We start from the raw sequence: 24,003 nt of genomic DNA on the forward strand, positions 1-24,003 counted from the left end.
AAGTACTGAATGGATATGAATACACTTCTGGTACTTACACCGGGAACTTGAGAATGATCACTTAGTCAAGATGTTAAAAAATCTGTGAAAAGACAGCAAGCTACTTCAGATCACAAGATAACTGGCCCGGTCTTTAGAAGCTACAGGCAGCGTTGATGGGCACCACGAGATGGCTAACACTGCACAGCAGAACAGTTGGTTTTGACAGTTAAAACTGCGCACAAAAACTAACTCTACATTGAAATATACAGTTTATTTTCTCAAAGTCAAGCAATAGCATTTATCAGTAGGTAAGTGTTACGTGTCAGGCAGGAAAAACTGTACATTTTCACTCTGGGCTTCAGGATCCAAACAGTTGGAGAAACAGTGGAAATCTTTCACTATACAAAGAGATCTAGATTTGGAAACAACAGAAGGTGAAGAAACAGCCATCCCTGGGATGCCAAAGGCAAAACATTAGCACCAGATTTTTTTCAAAAAGCAACAGTATAGCTATTTACAGATTTACATATAACATTGGGAGGCAACCATCTTCAGGTTCCCAGGGTGAGAGATTTTCAACACAGTTTTAAAAAAGGAAAGGAGAGAATGGTGTCTACACAACTGTTCTGTGAAAAGGATAATATATATATAGCATTCACAATATTGCTACCTTTTACCAGAAAGATCTAAATCAAAGTACTGTATACAAACACATTGTAATTATATTATTATTCACATTTCACATACACATTTCAGAGTAACCACAATATGTAAAATTTTTAAATTGCCACAGATAAAACAATGCACACTTTTCTCCAAGCTAAAAGACAAGCATAATTTATTTGGGAATTGTTTAGTTTTGGGTTTGTTATGGTTAAGGGATAAGTTTAAGGACAAAGGGATCACTTGTCCTAGGAACATAGCAGCAAATATGTGAGATGCCAGAGACTACGTTTCTGAACTAGGAGGAAGAAACTAAAGTCAGCTGTAGGTCTTGTAAAATGGTAGCTCCATTTGACCTCAACTGATACACATCGACACAATTTCATTAAAGATTTGGTCCAGGTGTACAAAGTAGTGCACTATAAGGGGGGCAACAGTCCTTTTAACATTTGCACCTGTCTGTAAAGGAACTGGTTCCAGAAGATTTTTGCTCCCCAGTCCCCCAGCTTGCAAGCAATCTGCTGGTCAGCGCCTCTCTGGTTCTCTCCTCACGAAAGAGAGGATTCAGGTAAGGACAGAAAACCTTTTGTGAATGCTGCCACTGCAGGAATAGCGGGAAGAATTACTTTCTCTCTCTTCAACACCTAACTATGTGTATTTTCAACCTGCTTAGCTACAAACTGGCATTCACATCCACCTCTGAAATGGCTTCTTGTTGGGCAACCTGCTTGTCTACAGAGAGGCTTTCCGTACTACAATGTAAATGGCATATAGACAGAGTCATCTAAGACTTTCCTTTGCCTGCAAAACTTTATCTTAACATGGAACTTGACATTTAGACACTACAGAATCTCTCTGCAGGTATCTGAGCAAGTCAGCACTAACATATTACTGCGCTAAAACATGAGTTAGCACCTCTTTTTAGAGCTACTGGAAATCATCTGTTGTAAGTCAATGGCAGTATTACTGGAACACAACCAGTAATCTGATGCTGTGAACTAGCATCCTCTCATTTATCATTGTGCAATGGAAAAAACAAACAAAACCCACTTATGTTCACAGTTACAAAGCAGAGTTGCTCCGAGTAATGCACAGTATTTACATGGCAGAAGTTGTTTATATTGCATTTGGTAGTCTGAGAAAGAGGAAAGAACAAACAGCATTATGTAGGTCAACTTCAGTATAACTTAACTGTCTATACAAAACTGTCACAATCTTGAGCCATCAGAAGAAATACAGAAGCAGTGTCTTTAGCCTACATTTATTTTCATAGAGTGTAGCGGTTTTGGGGGAGGAAGAATAAAAACATGCATTAAAAGCACAAGAAAGAGCAAACGATCTTTCTAAATAATTTAGATGAAAAATGTTTTGAAGAAAATCGTCGCAGTACTTCCAGCCTGTTTCTTAAATCAAGTACAGCTTGGTAAAGAAAAATTACTTGCATTGCAGTAAGAAGGTGTACAGCTATGTCTTGCAAAATAATTTAAAAATAAAATCTTCAGCAAGGTAGCCATTAGGTGATTTGCAAGCTGGTTTAAGAAGTGTTTGACTGAGACTGAATGTAAAGTTATTTTCTGCAAGGGGAAAGTGCCATCCTATATACAATATTATAAAAAAGTGTCTGATGCCACAGGATCAGAGTGACACTACATTTCAGCAATCTGAATATATTAGCTATAAGATGCACGCTTCCCCTATTTAATGTGTCTTTAAAAATAAAAAATAAAAAGCCACTAAATTTAGAGCTTCTAAATTTGTGTGCATTCATAAATTGCTGTTGGGTTTCCCAGCAGTCTGTACAGCATCTGAACATAACGAAAGTATACAACCTATTCTAAAAAACATTGGTGTTTGCATGCGTAACTGCCACAGACTTCCAACTTACTGAGCAGAAAGCTTAAGAGTCTGTCTTTTCTGTGGAGTGTTCTGTAGGTTAAGCAATGAGAAACAGCTGTAGAGTCCAGCAATAAAAATGTGTTCTAAAAAATTAAATACATCATCCCAAAAACATGAAAGAGAGCATTATTGCTGTTGTGAGAGCTATTTTTCTTTTGTGCACTTGTTTCTCTACCAGACACTCAGACAAGCCAAGATACTAATTTGTATACTTGGAAACTCCCTCATCCCTTCCTTCTTTCCCACTGTTCACATCCTTGGTCAAACTCAGCCCTCTTATTTGAGCCGTTCAGGTTGGAGGCTATCAGTCAGACACTTCAGTTGCTCTTCCCCCAGTTTGATCTTGTCCTCAAGCTCTCGCTGCTCAATGATGAGGGCTGACTTCATTTTTACAAAGTGCTCATAGTCTGCTAAGTTCTCCTCGCTCAAGTAGTTCGCCAAAATGTCATAGACAATGCGCTCTCGACGATCCAGGTTTTCCTTCAGTTCTTTTGCATCTTCGTGTTGCTGGGTCAGCAGCTTCTGCTTCTCTACCAACGTCCGCTTAGGAGAGAAGAAAAACAGTTAAAAATTCACTGGGTTCACCAGGTCAGGACAACAGCTTCAGCATTTAAGTCTCAAGACTGTTTTCTCTGCAAAGACAAAGACTTTCCTGAATACTTACAGAGGTGGAATAAGATTGCTCCTTCAACTTTATTCTAATAAAATGCATTAACAAACAGGAAAAAAAAAATGTAGTAAATCAATGAAAGATGCACCATTAATTTCTATTGGCCTTAACAGCAAGAACTTCAAAGACTACTTTACTATTTAATAGCTCAAAATAGTTATATAAAATACAGCTGCCTTTGAGAAACATCCAAGTTCTCTAAATTAAGGCTTCACTCAGCAATGTCTTATATCTTCAATATATTGCACCAGACTTCCACACTGAAACAGCTGTGGTTAGAGAACCCAGAAACAGACTGATTAATGGAGCAATTTTTTCTCTTACACAACTCCTGACACTGCGATATTTTGCAGTTCTGTGGCAATCTGCATGGTTTCTCCTTGAGATGTGAAGTTGTGTGGTCTTAAGACATAAGCAAGAGTGAGAGCTGGAGTAAGACAAAAGGAGGGAAGAAAAAGTAAAAAAAAAAAAAGCATCATCTTCCCAAAAGGAGTGTAAACTTTCTGCTTTGTGCCCTGACAAGAGACAAAATAGGAAAAAGGGAGGTTGAATGGAGACACACACAAAGAAAGAGGACAGGAGCTATAGTCCATTCACACATATGCGTGAGCAAGAAAGGTGAGGTTCATCTCACCCAACTTCACCTGTCTACACAGTCAACAGCCACACCTGAATCACTCAGCTACACTCCCTCAGCAGCGTATGGGAAGAAACAGAAGCTTTATTAATCTGACCTCTTTCAGATGTCTGCCTAGAAGTGATTGTCTTCTTCCAGCAACAGAGTATAGCTGGCCTACTCTGACATCAAGAATTCCTGTACAGACTTCTGAACTTTAATTAAAAACTGCTCCTAAGAGGTACCATTCCATAACTTTCAGCTTTGTTTCAGAGATGAATTTTCTTTGAGAACTCATGTCTTCAAATAAACCAGTCTGTTCAAATAAATGTGTGCGGTTTTTTTTTTCATTTGGACTTCATGTTAAATCACACATGCTATAATAAGCCTCAAGGATTTACAGAAAAGTGGTTTTGTAGACTACAAAACGGAGTCTTTTCAAGATGGAAGTATGAGACAAATGGGGATACACACCAACAAGCATTAATAGACCTGAGTCGCTGCCTCTTTTTCTATAGACAGCACAAAGCTCAGAAGGTGAAATGCTGTCAGACTTGCGCTCTCAATGTACTTAAAATACACAGCCTCGACTAACTCAGGATTCAAGACAGCTATGGAAGACAAGTCACAGAAATCACACATTATTAGAAAAAACACAGTTCAATTTTCCTTTGAGCATATGCCAGGGAAAAAAAAAACCCACTGCAAGTTGCAAGCAGAAGTATCTTCCCCAAAGAGACAGAAGTACTCTTCTCCTAAATTCACCAGGGGAACTAGCAGCCAAGCCCAAACTTGAGAGTGTGGCTAGACCACTCCCCAGGACAGCCTTGCAGCTCTTGTGCACACTGAGCAAGCAGCAGAAGAATTAGACAGAATTTGATGAACACAACAGGGCATGTATCAACCAGCTCAGTTGTAGAGTTACCGGCCTAACCTTGGGATGAAATAGCTCTGTTTTTCAAGCCATTCACTATCATTGTCAACACACACAAGAACAATCAAGTGTTTAGTCCTTCATAACAATTCCTGAGATTTAAGTTGTATGGTTTCTGCTTACCAAGCCTATGGCATGACTTTAAGATGAACACGAGTAACCTGACAGTTTAAGGAAAGTAAATGCTACTTTCGCTATGAACCTTGCATGACGCTTTAGTACCTCTGCCCTCATAGAAGTTTAGGGAATACTAAGATGAGTGGGATGCAGAAAGGTAGAAAGTAAATGAGATATTTCTCTGTCAAAGATGACTGACACCAGAAAGCCTGTTTTGAAGGGTAAAGCGAAACACACTGTAGCAGGCTCAAAACATCATTCTTGAGGAGGTTCTTTGAGCAATGGGTAAATGGGTTATCAGGCCTAAAGGTGTAAATGATTTCAGATAGTTTCATCTGCCTGACTTCAACCAACCAAAGCCAAGCCGAGCGAAGAAGGGTTTGTTTTTTGTTTTTTTTTTACAGTTAGCATTGCTCTGAAGCCCCAGCCAAACACAGGCCATCTGAAGCTCCTCTGATGGAACAATCTTTGTCTGTTTCTATTGAGAGTATTTCTCAAGAATTGTTCGCTGTTTTGAACCACAGCCATACGAAGAAGGACGCCACGTATTTGACTTCCAGCACCCAGTTCCTAAACTACGACCCCTGGAACTTGTCCCTAGTCTTGAAATAATAATAGGTCCTGTTGGTCCAAGCACCTGATCACATCTGCAGACTGCTGGTTCAGCGCTTTAGCATTCTCAATACACTCTGGCTTTACTTGACAAGGAAAGTAATGAGAAGATACTGGTCTCACTGTGTGGAAGGAAGGGGGCTGGTAGCTATTTCAGATGAAGCCCCTTTCAGAAGCTAAAGTTGAAATACCTGATGCTATTCCTTGTGGGAAGAAAGACCTATGACAGAGCATCTAATAGTCAGAATATTAATTTAGCAGTGATTATTTGCCTGCTGACCAATTGTTTATTTAGAAAGTCTAGTGAACTGTTGGTGGCTCCTAGAAAGTGCAAAACTATCAGAGTAATGTTTATTAGACAACACCATCTTCAAAAAAAACAAAATCAGAAAAAAAATAATCATAATCACTGGAGATATGATCCCCAGGGATGGAAGTAATCTTCTCGTTTTTGTTTATATGGTACATTAATAGTACACCAAATATCATCACGTGGCCTACAAAATAGCAAAGGACAACCAAAAAGGCCACATGTGCCTGTCTGAATCCAAAGGTATGCATATGTAACCCTACATGCACTGTATTTATAATCAAAATACTTGGGGATTTGATCTGAGAAGCATCTCTGAGCAACACTTTCAGGTAAGTTTCTGATGTTACTATGGCAAGACTTTGGTGTCGGTGCATGAGAAGATGAATGGGGATTAGAATATGTTAGAGATTTGGATTTCTGCCAGCCTAAATTTGATGGCAGAGCACACAGACAATTTCTGACTGCCCTTACTACACTGCCTACTCACCTTCTTCCTTGTCCACACCTAGCCAATAAACTATTTTTATCACAGCTCTCAAACTGTGTTTCCTATATGCTCATGTCATCTGGTAGCTCTTTCCTCAGCTCACATTCCCATCTTTGAGTCCATTAGGCAACTGCAACCACATTTAGAAAAAAGAAGTCTAAAGAAGGATAAAATTTCTTTAAGTTTCAGAAGCTTTGATCTGCCCTCTAATAAGCTGTCAAATACCTTCTCTTCGCCTCAGTCAGAGAGGGATCTGGACAGCCATTAAACAAGTATGTTTGGCACCAGCTAGGGCCAAACAGCAAAAACATGGCTTTAAACTAGTCCCAGCACTTACTGGTTCTTATTGGTGAAACAACAGACCACGTTGGAAAAAATTCTGTTACAACACTTAGGTGGACTGCTGGCACTTCAGTCCAGAGCCACAAGCCAAAAATCCCACTTTGCGCTCATTTGACTGTAGAAACTAAACTCATGTGACACATACCTGTGTCCCACCCTCTCTATTTATTTATTTTAGTCTTTAAGTTTCACACAGGTCTACATCTCGCCTTTGGTGCATATCTGTGTCACCAGATATCTGCTCCCCAGCTAAGGCCTGATGGGATCTGGAGCTAAACAAAGCGCTGCCAGCAGAGATGAGGTCCAACAAGTAAGAGCACCTCAAATGCTCCTGAAATTTCCACATCTGCGGGAATTCCTCCATATCACTACTGGGCTATTCTGTATGGGTAAAACATGTTTTCTACTATGAAATTATTTTTGCAATGCCTGCCTCTCTCCTGCCCATCTCCCTGCTTTTTTTCTTTTTTTTCTTTTTTTAAACTTATCCTTTTGTCATTTCTTGCTCTTGGTCCTTGCTATGCATTGTGGAGGAAGCTGTAGTAGACGGGAAACATTTTAACGGCCTTATAGATTTGTATAAAGATCCTTGTTGAGTATAAAGAAGTCTGTAAGCTTTCTGCTTTACAGCACAAAGTGACACTCCTTTTCCCATCTTTAATCATTAGAATATTTTTGTGTGCCTTCTTTTTACACTTTTATCAGTAGTTACCTTCTCTCTTTAAACTTTTGCTAAGAAGCCTGTTTTCCAGTATGTTGCAACCCAAAACATCACCTTTTTCTCACCAAGTCACTCATTGTTTTAGTATTCCAAGCAAAAGCAAGGCAAAGAGAAAAGTTTTAAGAAATCTAAAGAAAATGGCCTTATGAGATTTATCCACATACTATCATCAACTGAGCTCTGCAATTTAGATAAACAAAACCAAGCAAAACCCCCCACACCAGGTTCACTAAATGCAGTGATATTATTATTGCCTTTTCTCACCCGTTCTTCTGGAGAGGTACTTTCATCCAGGTTATTAAGGGCATTTTCCACCCGGGCCAGACGACCTGACAGTGACAGCAGGAGGTTGACCACTTTGTCAAGGTCACCGATAAACATCTTGAATTTGTCGAACTCATTTGGTTTGCAGACTTCTTTCACAATGGCCTCGACCTCCTCCCCCAGTATATTGTTTGCTTGGATGTCTTCCAGAAGTGTCTCTCGTGCTTCCCTCAGCACCTGCAGCTTCCTACTAATGCTGTCAATAAGTTCTTGCTGTGGAAATTAAAGAGGATGAGAGTTTATTAGCACTATCACATTTCTCCCCACTTCTGAAAATCATGACAGAAATCTAGCATTTTAATACACTGAAACTCCCACGTGGCTTTGAAAATGAATGCATTACAAAAAAATGTATGTCTAAGTATATGTCTAAGGTCTATATCTCTGGACTCAAAGGTTCAGGATGTAGGTCTACGATGCTCAGCTCGAGATCTGTGTTAAAGGAATTTACCTTTGTGGCAAAAGATGAAGGACTTCCCTCTCTGCCCAGCCAGCATTCCTCCTCCTTTGAACAGCTTCAAAGCCTGCTACGGAGCAGCATAAAGTAGAGCGCATCCTTTTCTCTCTCTAAATACCAGGTCCATAATACCTTTATGAAGAGCTACACTTCGGAAGATAAACAATTCTGTATTTTCCACATGATGCAGTTAAAACTAGGACACTGTCTAGCTTTTTCTTTCCTTTTGCATAAAATTAACATCCCTCCAATAGCAGTCCTTCCACTCTCAGAAAATCTTAGCATTAACAGTGCCTTACAAAATTTCTGTAGGGAAATCATAATCCCTATGGCTCAGAACAGAGAACAAAATCCTACTTCTGTATCCTACAAAGCAGCCCTGTGCGAAGCTGTGCAAAGTGGCTCTGCTAAAAGACCAAACAAGCACCTCTGGCTGTCACTGTCCCAAGACAGGCAAATACACCACCTCATCTGCAATTTGTCAGGGTCACTCTAGTATAATCCCCCCTGCACTGGGATGCATATGCCCTGACTTAAAAAAAGCAGGTCAGGTGCATCACCGGCAGAGCCAGAGTGAGAACCCAGATCTCCTTCCTCAGTGAGCCCTGTTCCCTCCTTTCTGCCCAGCTACCTCCCTGCATTTGGGCAAGAGGGCTTGTTTCTTATGCGTCCATTAGCCTTCACTCATGCACAAGGGGTGGAAGTCACTTCAGCTAGTCTTCTACCCTAATATGAGATGAATCACACCCTAAAAATACCTCATTAATTTAAATGTAGATGCCTATTTAGTATTCAGCTAATTTCAGGTAAGAAAAATCTCCAAAGCATTCTCTAAACATACACCTCTTAGTGGAATTTCTAAATGAAAATGGCATCCTTTAAAATAGTCATTATGTCACAGTACTCCTTCAAATTTTTTTTTTTTAAAACTACTCGTTACATTCTTTAGGAACTCTGCTTTCTAAATGCAAATCTGATTACAAGCCTTCATGATTACCGAGAAACATACTGATAGCAGCTACCGCTCTCAGATGCCACAGAAGAGCCATTGCCAATTTATTTTGGGAACAAAAAAAACCCCAACAATGACAACAACAGTCTGCCATCTTAACAGAAAGCAACTACACACTGAAAATTTAGCAGCTTTTCTGAAGGTAGAAATTAAACACATGGACTATTTGAGCTGGTTTTCTCCTTTTTTTTGATCTAATATACACAGACCAGGTTAATCTGGATTTGGGTTATCTGTTAGTCTGGGTGCCCAAAAAGATTAAGGTAGTAAGCAGTTCTACAGATGCCTGCTTTACTGACTGATTAATCTGCAGGATTTGATTTTTCCCCTCCTTCTCTCAATGCAAATGCAGTTTGATTTGGATTATGTAGGTCACAGTGCTATGCTCTCATTTCCCTCAGATGCACAACGTTGCTTTTCTACCATCTGAAACACAACAGGATACTGTCGTGCTCTATGTCACTATCTCGAGGTTTTCTCTTCTGCAGCTGTGCTGTGACTTTCTTGAATGAAAAAAAAAAAAAGCCATATGAGTGCTCAACATTTACCATTCTGGTCTGACAATCCAGATCAGCGCTCTCATAAAGTTTCTTTCTTTAAAAAAAAAAAAACAACAAAAAAGCCATTTTCCCAGAAGCAGCCTATTTAGATGTCCCCAAGCCAGGTGAAGCTAGCCTCCAAACAACCGCTGTTGCAGGTGAGAAGGCCATCAGTACTAACCCTTCTTTAAGACTGTCCTATCTATTAAGAATTGAATTATGATCACTGATTGCTTCCTAGCCAGGTGAAGCAGCCCTTGGATGCAGCAACTGTGAGCTCACTGCATGCTTTTGCTAAGCAGCAGAAAACCTGTATTACGTTCAGTATCTACTGAGCTAGAAGAACTCCAATCTGCATCTTGAAATAGGCAGATGAATAATTTATAGTGGTGAATTCTGTACCAGTAAACAAGAAAACAATAAAATCTCATCTTTTTCCAGTAATTCTTGCTGATCTGACTAGCAACACAAAAAGTAGCTCAGCAGAGTGCTGCTCAGGTGGTTTACTGCTTGGCATGCTTTATGTAAATTGCTCTCAGCTCACAACCCCATTTCACATGAAGTTCAGGCCTGAAAGCAGAAGAAATGTGGTATTCTTCAATTATTTTTACACTCTCCAGGAGCTGCTGAAGCTTTCCTAAAGGCAAAGGGCACACTTCCTACTCAGCCACATGTGGATTTTCCTTACTACAGAAACCACTCCTGTAGTGTCTTCAACATCTGTTCAGTATTTTATAATTGTGGTAAAAGTACATTAAATTCAGTACGAGACACACATATTTCTGCTAGCTGAGAATACAAGGATCACCTCAAATTAAAAAAAAAAAATAATGACTCTCTATGAAATTCTTATACTTATTTCAAAAGTAAAAACAAACAAACAAGCAAAAACAAAAAAAAAACCCAACCAACCAAACAAAAAAACCACACCACACATTTCTGGTTTGCAGAGCAGAGAATGGCAAATACTACAATCATTCCACAGTGGCCTGCAATTAAGATATCTCATAACAGAACTGACCAATTTTTAGGAATCAAAGGACAGGTTCTGGGCGTATGCCTCCTCTAAAATAATTTAAGTCGTAAAGTGTGCTATTAAAGTGTTCAGGTCCTTAATGATCCCTTGTTCAACTGCTGCCAAATATGTGAAGCCAGGCCGAATGATATATAATGGCTGTTTTATAAAGAGGCCTTGACCCACTTACCACAAGTTTTATACATTTTCTGACAAGATCCAAGATGAAAGCCCACTGAACTGAGTGCTCGCATCCTACCGCACGTGGAGGAGCAGGAAGAGAAGTACGCAGCAATGTGTGCAGGGCTATGACACTTCGTATATTCAGAGAAGATGATGGGGAAACTCTGCTAAAAGCTCTTCACAAAATACTTCCTATCTCACACGATTAGTGGTGTATAGTGGAGCTGGGGGGATGGAGGGAGGCATACGCAAAGCGTGAACATGATTTTCCTGTTAACAGACACCAACACAAATAAATGGCACTTTCGCTTATAAAAGTTTTAGTATTTAGGTTTCAGGCAAACAAGAAAGGTTTAATTTTAACACCTCCCCCACACATACACTCCATACTTAATGAGAAGAAAACTAATTCTAGCAAAAACGATGACCGTGACTGTCATGCGTTGCACCAGATAAAACCAAATTATTTGAAATGCAGTGAAATCCTTCATTTGTCTAAGTAGTGCAGCTGTTGGATTCAGTGGCTCTCTGGCAAGAGGGTAAGGGCAGCTCTCCCGCTGCGGCCATGCCGAGCCCCCGGCAGTCAGTGCACGCCGTATTGAACTGTGCAATGCAGTGGGGGCAGAGGGAGGGAGGGAAGGCTGAGGGAGGGAAAAAATAAACAGAATGGTAACAGAAAACACTGCAGCCCGCTCAAATACAGTGGCATCCACTCCCACACTGAACCAAAAGCGGAAATCTCCTAAAGAATCTCTCGTTCTTAGCTCCTAAACATATTCCTAATATTTAATTACAAGATATTTCTTTCGGACTGGATTACCAAGGATTATTAAGGAGAGAGCTGACTTCAACAGAAGAGATTTGCACACCGTTGCGTTACTAGCTTAGGTAAACAGAGTTCAACTACATCACTTTAATTGATCAAACAGACCATTTCCTCCAGCTTATCTGTACTGGGAACTATGATTAAAATACTTTGTGACAATTCACTAATGAGATGAGCATGATGATTTTAACATAGGACAATACTTTCTCAAACCACAGGAATGGCATTATATCATCATTTTAATACCTAGGGGATTATGTTGACCTTAGATCAGAAATAAACCACTAAAGAATGGGGATGAAAAAGAGCGGAGAAGACTTCCTCCCTGGTTATGAGTAACTTCCACTGAACCCACCAAGCTGATTAGCTATCTCCCACCACTAGTGTTGTTAATTTGGGAGGCAGGAGAAATAGAGGGCAGAGTGGTGTGTTGCTCATGAAAACAAACAAACAAATGAGTGAGTGGGTGTGTGTGTGTGTTTTTTCCCTCTCTCATGACAAACCCAAATCCTGCACCTAAATTTAAAAATATGGAGCAACTAAAACCACCATCAGTTACAGTGGGATACATAAACAATACTGTTTCTTCGTATATAGCAAGTGAGAGAAATACACTAAAATCTCAAATGGAAAACAGTATTGAAAATAACCCCCCCAAAACTTCTCCCCTTGGGACCTGCCAAAACATGTATCAAGCTGCAAAAACCACCTAATATGAAGTTGGGCACTTAAATAAAAAAAAAAAACAAAACAAAACCAAACCAAACAAACAACAGGCTGATTTTCCAAGTGATCCTGTACACATAGAAGGCCTTTTATTTAGGGCTATTTACCTAGCAAATTCACAGTTAATGAAATGCACGCAACCAAAAGCCTCTCATTACACTTTTAGAAATGTCTTTTACCTTCTTTTCCGACAAGTCGTGATCCAGCTCGTCTTCAGAATCATCCTCGCTCTGCTGCTGTTGCTGCTGCTCCTGCATATCCTTCATTTTAATCAGCAGCTCTGCTTTCGGTGCAGATGTGCTGTAGTAAGTAGAATTGGTTGTCAGGGAGATGGCAGACGGTGCGCTCTGCTCCTCTTTCCTGGTAAAAAGTCAAAACTTTCATTAACTGCCTTGACACACTAATCACTGAAAAGAAAGGAGAATCTTTTAGAGCCAGTGTTTTACCAATAAAGCAGAAGGCTCAACAGAAAGCCATTTCCATTACCTGTGGAAACAGGACAAATAAACAGTGGTTGTGAAGTAAATTTGTGTGAACTGAGCACATGGCCATCAAAAGCTAAAACTGAAGTAGTGCAGAAGACTTTTCACCTGTTACAATGAGTGAAATGGATCCAAGATATCCCATCTGGAAACAAAATGTAAAGTTATGTTTTATTAAGTAGTGCAAAGACCTCAGTGTCATAGAGAGTATTCTTTCAGAGTGCCAAATGTGGGATACTACAACATTAGCATTTATCTTTTTGATTATGGAATTACACGTGAACTTCCAGAAGGCTACAAGTTAATTTGATAACTCATCTCAAGAATCAAAGGACCCACAGAACATCAACATGGATAAAATTTAATGGCATTTAGATCTTTTCTTAGTTTGCTCTCATTCACTTCTAGGAAATGGCTCCTGCTCACTTCATGTTGTCTTCATAAATTTTCATCATATTAAAAAAGGCTAAAATATTGTTCCTTCTCTATCCAGTTACTAGACTAGATGATCTTGGTGAAATATCTAATCACTATGAAATGGGAAAAGTTAATTATTCCGTAAGTTCTCACAGAAATAGTTTTCAACCAGGTCTTGGGAACCTTTTCATATCATACAACACTGTTCTTTTTCTGTCATTAATGGTATTAGAAGTATTATGCCTGACTGCTGTTCTAATGGAAAAGTCTTAGAAAAGCCCCAAACCTCAACAGCAGGAAGATCCTCACCTTCCGTCCCCTAGGAAAACAGACACACTTTGGACAGCAGCTTACAAGGAACCACTGGCCTACAGAAAGTAATACTCACTTCTCCTCTGAATTTTTTGGAGAAGGAACTTTTGGCAGGAGCTTCCTGCGCTGCTGAGCTTCTTCTAGGAGATGTTCATCTTTTGGGAATATTCCAACCATCAGATCCATTGTTGTTTTTATTTTCACGTTAGGATCTAGTATGTCTGCTAGAGATTTATCTCTTCCCACAATCTCTCTGGCCAGTTCCTCTGACTTCCAGTCTTCAAAGGTCTTCTCTTTGGCCTTTACATAGCTGACTGCTGGCGTGGCAGCACTGCTGTCCTTCAGGTTGCTCCCAGGTTCTTCAGCTGGTTGAGGATCAGCTGGTTTTGTTCTGGCTTCTGGCTCGGGCTCAATACCTTGTCTGGTGTAAGCACAGAATCGTGAATAGGACTGCTCAGAAGTGCTGAGTGTTTTAATTTGGTCCTTTTCCAAACCACTGGGTAAAGCAGGAGGCTCCATAGTACTGACAAGACTTTGCCGACTCTCCTTCTCTGCGTTGCTCTCAGAATGAACTATCTTGATGGGAACCATTTTCACTGTAGTATTGTTGTCTATAACCCTTTCAATTCTGGAAAATAAAGAAAATTCATCTTCAGAAATGGAAGAACTTTAAATCTCAATGCTTATCTGCAAATCAGAGGGGAAGTCCAAATATGAAAAAAAGTAGATAAGAGATCTAGGCAATGGAATACTCCTTGCACCATATCTCAAACCCTAAATCTACATGTTTTCTTTTCTGCCCACACATTTTAAATAGTATTAGTTAATTTGTAAGTAATCCTAAGATCAGCCTTGCACAATACTCACAGTACGGGATTTCTGTTTGTTTCCATGAACAGGAGAGTCCAATCTCAGCAGCCAGGTCCCAGATTTGAGACAGTGCTGCTGGACTGCCTTTTACCTCTTTGCTGCCACACATACAGAGGAAAACACAGCTTGAGTTCAACCTCACTGCCTCACACAGATCCAACAGTGGTCTCAGCTTTTGGCCTGACAAGTGTCTTAGCTGCCTGGGGAGTTTGTGATGCCCTCATATCAATTCCCAGCTCTTCCAAAGGAAGAGACAACAGACCAGATGGAAGCATCCTGCAGGCTAGGTCTTTGCTCAGATACAGGAATAACAAACAATTACACATGGAAAACTTGGAAATAATTCAAAACTTAATTATATGATTTTTTTAAAAACAATCTGTATTTTTAAAATTTCACACAAGATACAGAAGTTTAATAAACAGATCCCACCATAGTGTCCTAGTTTTCTACTTAATGGAGAAAAACCAGCCACTGAAGAGAATAACACACAATTCTGGATACTCCTTTTAAGGGAAGCTTATAGCAAAAATTCTATACTGCATAGCACAAAGGGTCACCTTGGACATTCAGTAAGGCAAGCTATTTAAGAAGGAGGCTAACAGATTTTTTTTTTAATTGGACAATAACATGTTAAATAACTTTACTGAAACATCTGTACTGTATGTAAACCATATAAGAAACTGAAGGCAAGTTTGGTGGTTTTGAGTTTGCAGAAAGTTTATAATTATTGTCATAATGTGGGTTTGGAAGCTCAACAGCAAGTAAAGGAACATTGCCTACTAGCTAAAATATCTGGTTTCATCTGGCTGGGCTGCTTGCCGCCTTTCACGTAAGTGCGCAAGACATACTATGGCTCTTTTCCTCTAAGTGTGGGTGTGTCACTTTCCTCAAAAATAAACTTAAACTTTATTGTGCTGCACTTTCATTTCATAGGGAATAGCAAAATCTGTTTGACTTCACATTTTTCAGAAGTTTTATCTTATATTTTAAAGGTATATTTGCTTCCGAATGAATGTGCAGCCTCCCAATAGGCATTTACTTTCCTCAAGCGCTCTGTGGACATGTTTTGGCATACTGATTCAACTTTTGGGGCAGGTTTTCCAACCTGTGCTGAAAAGCCATTCCCATCTGGCTGGGGTGTTTTCATTCAAGGAGACTGGCATTTTAAAGAGCTCACTCCTACGTCTGCCGCTCAGCCCCAGCTCCCTGCCTGCAGATGTGGGCTGGAGCGGAGCTGGGCAGAGGCCTGCCACTGCCCCCAATCCTTTCTTTTGTTTGTTTTTAAATAAAGCCCACACCTTCTGGATTCCACCAGAGTGTGAAGAGGAACATTTTTTTTTTTTTTTAATTTAGGGGAAATAAAAGATGCGTGCAAAAAAGTGCGTGTAAGGCAACTGGAAGAGAAGTGAGCTAACTGCAACCCTTTACCTAAAATGCCTTGCATCTGTTTTGAGACTCTGAGTACATTCCTCTCATTCTAGTAAAAGATTTTTCAGATACTTAAGGCATCATCAAGTCAACTGATTTCCAAAGATAGTTCAACACCAGGTGATTCAGAAATTGTGTTTCCACAGTCACTATCCTCCTGATATCTGAAGGTTTTCTATTTGTGGAACTGTGGCATGAAATTCTGACTTGCAGCAACTTTGCTTGCCGCCATTACGAAGCTTTACTCCAACCATGAGCACAGTCACTCCTCGACCTGTGTGTATGTTTACTGGAAATCTATTGAAGCACATCTACTGATGCACTCTTTTCATCTTTATTATTGCTAAACAGTTGTCTTTGGAAATAGCTGGGTTCTGCACACCACCAGTATTTCCCCACACTTTGTGGGGAAAAGATACTGCAGGAAACCCTACACACTCATTCGGTTTATCCTGTTGATAAAGAAGACACCTTTCTTAAAGAGGAGTAAACAGCTACATGCTGACATCATCAACCATTAGCTGCCCACAGCATGCAAACTGGCATGTTCAAGAGCTCATATGCAAGGAGCCAACATAAGTAAAAAGCCAAATCTAATTAATTGCATATTAAGGTAAACCTACTTGACATATTTTACTCATATGAAATAAATACCATACAGTAAATACCATATAGAAGATTCAGAGGTATTGCCTGCATGTCTTTCCTTTTTTGCCATACCTGGTTTTTTTGAGTAATGTAATTATTAACTGAGGACAATAAACTGTGCACAAACAAGAGCTGACTGGGTTTAAGAATTTTAAATATTAACAAAAGATTTGCAGGGTAAGTGTATTATCATTCAGATATGGGCATATAATTAGGCACACCTCAGTGCTAATTTCAACATGAAAGCTTAGTAAGAAGGAAGGACAAATACAATTAGCTTTCCATGCACCCTTAGTATCTATTCATAAAGCAATACATGACGGAAGTCAAAGCAATACATTAAGGAAGTCATTATTGTCATCTACTTTTGCACATAGATGCTAGGGTTCACATGACATGTTGCACTTTTCATAGTAAACTGTACTCTTACTTCATGTTAAAAACACTGCAGGATGAAACATTTTTTCCCTCTGGTTACGAGAGGGAAAACATCTCAAGGCATGTTTAGAAAAAAAGTGATTAATGTTTTCGATGTCATACGGCACACTGGAAAACAGCATGATTGGGACTATTCAGCCATTCACACTGCAGTAGAGAAAAGCTATTCCAACTACTTTTGCTCAGAGAAGCAACCTCTGCATTGATTCAGCTTGGAGGTTTTGTTTTCATTCTTTAACCATGAATTAATAGTGCTGAAGGATTTATGAAAATTGAGATTCCTGAGCTTCCTGGAAGTTTGTTATCTTGTGGGAGAATAAACTTTAATGATGTTAGCAGCATATGACAGACACAGCAATCAATTAATTTCAGTCAGTTTGTCTAATTCTGAGTTTATCTGGCCTGCGAAAAGACTGATGTTCTCCTGCTGAACCTTCAGCCCATCTCAACGCAAACACTGCTGCAGACCCCTCCGCAGAGTATCTGGCGTGCCGTATTTCATTGTAAAAGCAACATGAAAACAGTCATGATATGGCAGCCTACCTTACCGTGTGCGCTTTCAAAACATATGTTCTCACAAAGGATACAGCTTCCCTTCTCACATGTGCTTTGTTCCTACACTGATTCATATTCATATACAGACTCAGGTGGGGGAAATGACAACAGGGAATCTTCTGATTTCACTCTAACTTAGAGTGGAAAATCCATTTGAATCTATCCTTTTCATTTTCTACTAATGACTAGCTGTAACACCTTAGCAGCATCAGTCAACCAAAAGAAACCACAGACCAACTGAAGGACTTTAATGGTACCAATTGGAATTTCACACAAGTCTTAGGTCTCTTTAGGACACGCTGTGGTGGCTCATACTTAACGAATCCAAAGGATGTGCTTTTAGTAAAGAAAATGAACAGTCAAACATTAATAAGGTCTAACTGGGCAAAAAGTGTTAATAAAATAGTAAAGGAATAACATCTAGTACCTGGCTGGGTTCTCATCCTGTATGGACACAGGAGGTTTATCAGTGAGCTTCTGTGGTGCAAACTGAGGAGAAGGGGACCTTGATGTCTCCATGCCAGGTTTCTGAAGATACCGATACTTGGAAGATAATACAGACTCAGACTTAAGGTGCGTTTTTCCTTCTAAGTGCTGACAAACATTCTCCGTGGACAATGCCTGCTGGAGTTGCTGTGGATTAGCACTCTTCAGTTTTCCATTGAAAGCTGCAGGACTCTGACAGAGAGAGGAGCGACTGGCAAATACTTCAGCGGAGCTGGGGGACAAGGACGGAAAGGGTCGGCTGGGTGCTACCAGCAGAGATTCAGAAGAGGTGCCAAGCGACGGCGCAGAATTATCTGGTCTCCTGTATTTATCTCTTTTAGGTGGTGGTGGCCTCTGAGGAGCAGGTCCACGCTTCTTGTTTAGCAGCGTCGGCTCTACCCTATGGTTTTCCTCTCCTTTGCCCTGGGACAGACAAGAGTGGTTCTCATTCAAGGTCTGGGGCTCAGAGCAGAGGAGAATAGGCAGGCTACGATCCTTGCTCTTCTCATTCACGTTTTCCTGAGAGTATCGGTAATCACTAGGCAATGTCCCAGACCTCCCCCGGCTCTCGTGAGGCAGAACCGTAGGCTCTTGCACGTGCAAAGGTCTGACAGATGCCTTCCACTTGTGGCCTAAATTCTGCTCCAGCTGATCCCTCTTCTCCTGTGGGTTTTGCTTCAGGGCCCCTGTGTCAGCTTGCCTAGAGATAAGAACACATTGTTAGCGTGCTGCTGATTTATTTCCTTCAGCACGAGGCAACCGCACCGATCCAGGAAGCTTGAACATCGAGATCACATCCAACATTTAACACCAACTTCTCCAATCTATGGTAACTGTATGGCACAAAAACACCCTCTCATGTATGGGCACACACAGTGTACCTAATCTAACGTGATGAGTCAAAGCATAATGTCAGGCTAAATTAGGGTACGGAGCACCACAGGATGTGACACAATCTTTGGGTAACCCAAGGAGCTGCAGTGTGCACGGTGTAGTTAAGTGTATAGCACACCTCCAGCGCTGATGTATGTGGCACAGCCAAACATGCAAATGTTGGTAGAAAATAAAACTGTCTTGAGAAGGGGAATTCCAATACTAAAATGTAATTCTGTTCTTGCTTCAGAGTCAGTAACAAAGTGTGGAAAACAAGTTTCTTCTCTACGTGTAAAATTAATACTTCAGTGTCATTTAAAATGTGAACTGAATACCACAAACTTGAATTATGAATCTGGAAGTCGAATTTTTGCATAACTGGTGAAAAATGAAATGAGTGAAAAAAAAATGTTTGCCAAAGCTAAAAAACTGGAAAGGGAAAATGAACATCTGAAAAAAAGTCAGAAAAGGAAATTTAGAAAGGATAGTGTTTTCCAGTCAAGCTTATTTTAAACTTGAACGTCTTTTGCCCTGTCAGCCCAAATGACAAACAATGGCCAAAGAGGCCTTATCTTAGAAATATTTTTCGGTTTATTCCAATTTTACACACTCTGTTTCTCTAGCCAGGAAACAACAGGCTTTCGCAGCTCCAGGCTTGCGTTTTGCTACAAGATGTAGTTCATTTGCGTTCACCAGATAAAGACAAACTAGGAAAGAAACAGAAGGCAGAAAAAAAAAAAAAAAGTATAATCTCTGGAGCCCCAAGAGGAGACAGTTTGCTCTCTGCTTAAAAAAGGCTCAAGAGACACTGTGAGCTTAGAAAAGAAGCTGCAACAGAGAAGTAAAAGGCTTCAGAGAGCTGCTAATATCGTTTGTGCTACCATCTCTGTCCTTTGAAATAGGAACCCTGTAGACATGCACTGCCCAAGCTTTCTTTTGAGGTGCCTATGAAAGAGACACCTTTGTCAGCCTGTTTGTAAAGTAAGGTTAACTTGTATTTTCAACATAAACAGGTTATTAACCTTACTGTACCAGTTTTGAGAATAAGTCTATAGGTGCTTAACATTAGTGTGTACAAAAACAAAATTTGAGATAAAAGTACATAAAATAAGTAGTAGGTGAAGTCCGTTACAAATTCAAGAAGAAAAAAAATGGAGCAATTACACACTGCATTACTATTTTAATGATACTAAAACAAATCTCTAAAATTAAGTATTGTGGGAAGACATTTGATTAAATGTGAGTTCTATTTTCACAACTGTACAATCAAATTACATGAAAAATGATTATTTTTTAGTCCTTGGATCTGTGATGTTTTAGCTCTTACGGAAAAAAATTCTAAAAAAATCTGGACATTATAATTAAACTGCCTGATACATGTGATTTTTAATAATTTTACTTCACACTCATTTTTGCATGTCAGTAATACAATAGCATTGTACTTCCAAGAGAGTTGTCTTTTTCACTATTTAATTCCTGAAGTCACATACGCAATCTCTCTCTCTCGAGTTACATTTTAAAATTCAATTTTAATGGGTAAATTTTCAATTTAACATGAATGAGGAGTTGAATATTGTTTAAACTCAGATCCCTTCATATCGCTCTTAAGGGTAGCTGGTTCAGACAACTTCAAGTTGTCTGACAAATTCAGATTCAATTCTGTTCACAAAACAGTATTTACTGACTCCTATTTTAACACTTGACGAAGGACAGTTTTGTTAAGTAAATGATATAAGGCCAGAAAGACCAATGCTATTCAGATTTGGTTACATGCCATCTCTAGAATCAGATGGTTTTCCCCAGTAAGTTCAACGTAAGCAGAACCGGACCTCTAAATAGTTCCTCTAATTTTAATGGAAATATTTACCAAATGTAGACCACAGGCCCTGAGTATGAAATACTGTGTTTAAATCAGTGTTTTTCATTGTCTAGATAACCCATGTAGAGCACAATTTTCTCCTAGTTAACCTGTGCAAAAAAAAAAAAAATTCTTCAGGGCTCTCTACTCATCTTCACGTACACAAGCCACAACATAAGACAGTGTAACAGCTGCACTTCGGTGCATGGAAGAATCCAGGACACGGCACAAAATGTCGCAAAACCAGAAATTACATGCACAACCTCAGCCAGTTTGCAAAGTATACGTGGAACTTTGCATGCACATTAGGAGTGGGTGTGCTGATGGAAGCAAACAGGACAGAGTATACCAACGATCTCACACATTTACATATCCAGAGCATGCAACCAAATTTGTTTAATATTACCCTAGCTCAGAAGCAATTAATGCTTTGGTAGTCCTGTCACCTTCCAAAATAGAGTAAAAGGAAATAAGGAATCACAGCACAGGAAAATTGGAGAGATGATGTGTTTGCAAACGTGGAGATCAAATTCAGAGATTACACACGTGCCTTCATACAGTTTCCACAAAATGAATCAAACATTTTGCAGTGCCACAGAAAATGGGTCTGAGGGAAGGTGGCTACATTCAACACTGAGGCTAGTTTGCATTCAGTGGGTCCTCATGCAAAACATGCTTATCACATTATTTTGGAGAGATTTGAGCTTACTGTTCAGAAAGGAGGAAAAGAAAGCAAGCTTCAAGCCCCAGGAGAACACAGTGGCAAGAACCTGTGAAGGTGTTACATTATCATCAATACCAAGAAGCCCACTATGCTACTTTAAATCTGTTGGTGCTTCACGTAATGATATGCCCAGAGTACAGTTGTTTTGGAAACAAGGCCCATAGGATTATGCAAGGATCACGTACCACTGAAAGGAACCCATCACTTATAACCAAACATCACAAAGTGAGAGAGACAGAACAGTCATCTGAAAACATGACAATTGACTTAATTACCGCTATCATTCTAGATAACAAACCAGTCAATATAAAAAATGTTAAACATTTAAGTTATCTTCAAAGTCAAATGTCCCCCAACCCTGTCCCTGTGATACAATGCCACAACTATCCAAATGCAAGAGCCTTCCTGATGCAACAGATTCAGGAAAGCTCACACCACGTTCCCCATCCCTGGCATGTGATGACATTACAGCGTTGACTGTCAGACGACTTGCACCACTCACTTAACCTGAACTGCAACGGAAGTGTAATCAACAGATTTATGCTGTTAGATACACAGTGGTATTCAGTAAGTGTGAGTCTAGTACCAGAGACTAACATGAGCCTTTTCTACTGTACCTGCTTTTGGTATGTAGGTGTAGGAGCCTTCATATCTAAATGGTGGGAGGCAGAAGCCAAAAATACACTTCTAAATGAAAAGAAGGAATTGCTTCATTACAAAAACCAGTTCTCCACATTTTTGAGAAGCTCCCATTTAGAAGAGGGCTCGGCTTTCTCAGAGGAGGTCTGTGTAGAGAGACGAGAGGCTGCGCACTCGTCCAGCGGAGCTCGGCAGGAGCTCTGCCCTGTGGCTTCCATGTTCCACGTAAAGGCCATAGCCACCAAACACCACACCACCGCTTACCACCACAGGAGTGGAAATGCCTACCTCCATAACAGCACTAAGGATTTTCTGCCCAGATGGACAAGTACATCTCTCGATTTCCTTCTGGCTCTATTAGCTTGCGGTGTACGTGCTCACGACTGAAATGCAAAGGCCAAATAACCATAAAGCTGGGGCAAACAACCAAGCCTCCTCTCCAGTCCAGACACTCCAGTCCCCCAGCAAGAACATAACAGGCTATTCTAACAAACCAGAGACAGGTAATGGTAGTGGAAGCTCTTACAGGTAAGTTAAACCATGGAGAGACACATATACACATACACACATGCACGTGTGTGTGTGTGTTAATATGAGCCTGCCAGTGGAGTCAATGAGCAATTACCAAAATGAATTGTTATTTATAGATGCCTATCAGAAGGATAACGTTTTTGGTTGCCATATAGAACAACCCCAAACCACTTCCTTCATTTGCCCCATAATCAGGATTTGGCTAAATCTGGACAGAAGCAGAATGATCTGACTGAACGTCATAACTCAATAAAATAAAGTAACTTCTGTCAGCTCAATGTGTCTGATTTTTATCTGCCTGATTTACAGTTTCTTGAGAACTCCTCAGGCCAAGCCAAACAGTGCCACAAGACACTCCAACTTTAAAATATCAGACTAGATAAGCTTTGCAAAAATGCATTAGCCAACATCTGAAAAATGCATCGTTTGTTAAAGACCTGACCTCTGCGCAAAATTTTCACCATAAAACATAAGCACGGTTATGTAAGCAACAACATGTCCTGCACTAACTTATGGTCAAAAGAGAGCAAATGGAGTGGCTGTTTCTGATTTAGCTTAAATTCCTTCTCAAACACGACAAGCTACACTGGAAAAAGGCCTTCATACCTGAGTAAGACTCCTCCGTAAGAGTCCTCACCCTACAATAACAATAACTCCCTCATAATCAAGGCCAAAGTCTTGTAGTTCCTTTAAAGTCACCTAAATGCATGTATTTTACCAAAAGAGGCAGACTGCTGCTTAGTCCACTCTGATTTTGTCTTCCCGCTCTCTCCATTGTAATAGCAGTAGGAATTGTACAGCCTCACACAAAATTGGATCAAGGAACTGACCTGGCTCAAAGCAGATAATTATGCGGCTTAAAGCAATTGTGAAACACGGTCTTTGCTCATGCCAAAACCCTGTTTATAGGCAGAGCCCTTGCTGATATGCTACTTTTTCAGCTGTGTACTTTATGTGCTGAAATTATGTTTTCATTGTGTATTTGCCTGGCACTTGGCACAGTGGGATCTAAAAGCACTTCTGCAACAGTCCGTGAATAAAAAGTAGTTTCTTCTATCCAGTACAAGTTCTGCTTGAGAACACAACAGGATGCTATGAAGTTGGAACAGGATGCACAGGGTATGATTGTTCAAAATTTAGGAAAAAAGTTTGAGGTCCATTACCACCTTTTACTTCGTACTAATACGGTCAATGCAATCTAATAGATTCAGCTCATCCAAAAGTAGTCTCTACAAGCAAATCACAGATTGGTTTCATGGACTAGGGGATTAATTTAGTTACCCAAACATAGGTGTTTTATACTA

At 40.0% G+C, this 24,003-nt stretch overlaps 1 protein-coding gene across 1 annotated transcript in view; it reads right to left on the minus strand.

Annotated features, from left to right (window-relative positions):
* Window positions 1-234: 234 nt before the first annotated feature.
* SHROOM2 (shroom family member 2) overlaps window positions 235-24,003 on the minus strand; it is a 127,082-nt gene continuing 103,313 nt past the window's right edge. The window contains exons 6-10 of the mRNA XM_086768172.1: window positions 18,016-18,774; window positions 13,723-14,274; window positions 12,615-12,795; window positions 7,618-7,890; window positions 235-3,084 (exon numbers count right to left, since the gene is read on the minus strand). Coding sequence (XP_086624298.1) covers window positions 2,818-3,084; window positions 7,618-7,890; window positions 12,615-12,795; window positions 13,723-14,274; window positions 18,016-18,774 — 2,032 coding nt within the window. The 3' untranslated portion in view covers window positions 235-2,817. The remainder of the gene's footprint in view (window positions 3,085-7,617; window positions 7,891-12,614; window positions 12,796-13,722; window positions 14,275-18,015; window positions 18,775-24,003) is intronic.

The sequence above is a fragment of the Chlamydotis macqueenii genome, chromosome 1, assembly GCF_036417535.1.
Source record: "Chlamydotis macqueenii isolate bChlMac1 chromosome 1, bChlMac1.mat, whole genome shotgun sequence".
NCBI classification, from domain to species: Eukaryota; Metazoa; Chordata; class Aves; order Otidiformes; family Otididae; genus Chlamydotis; species Chlamydotis macqueenii.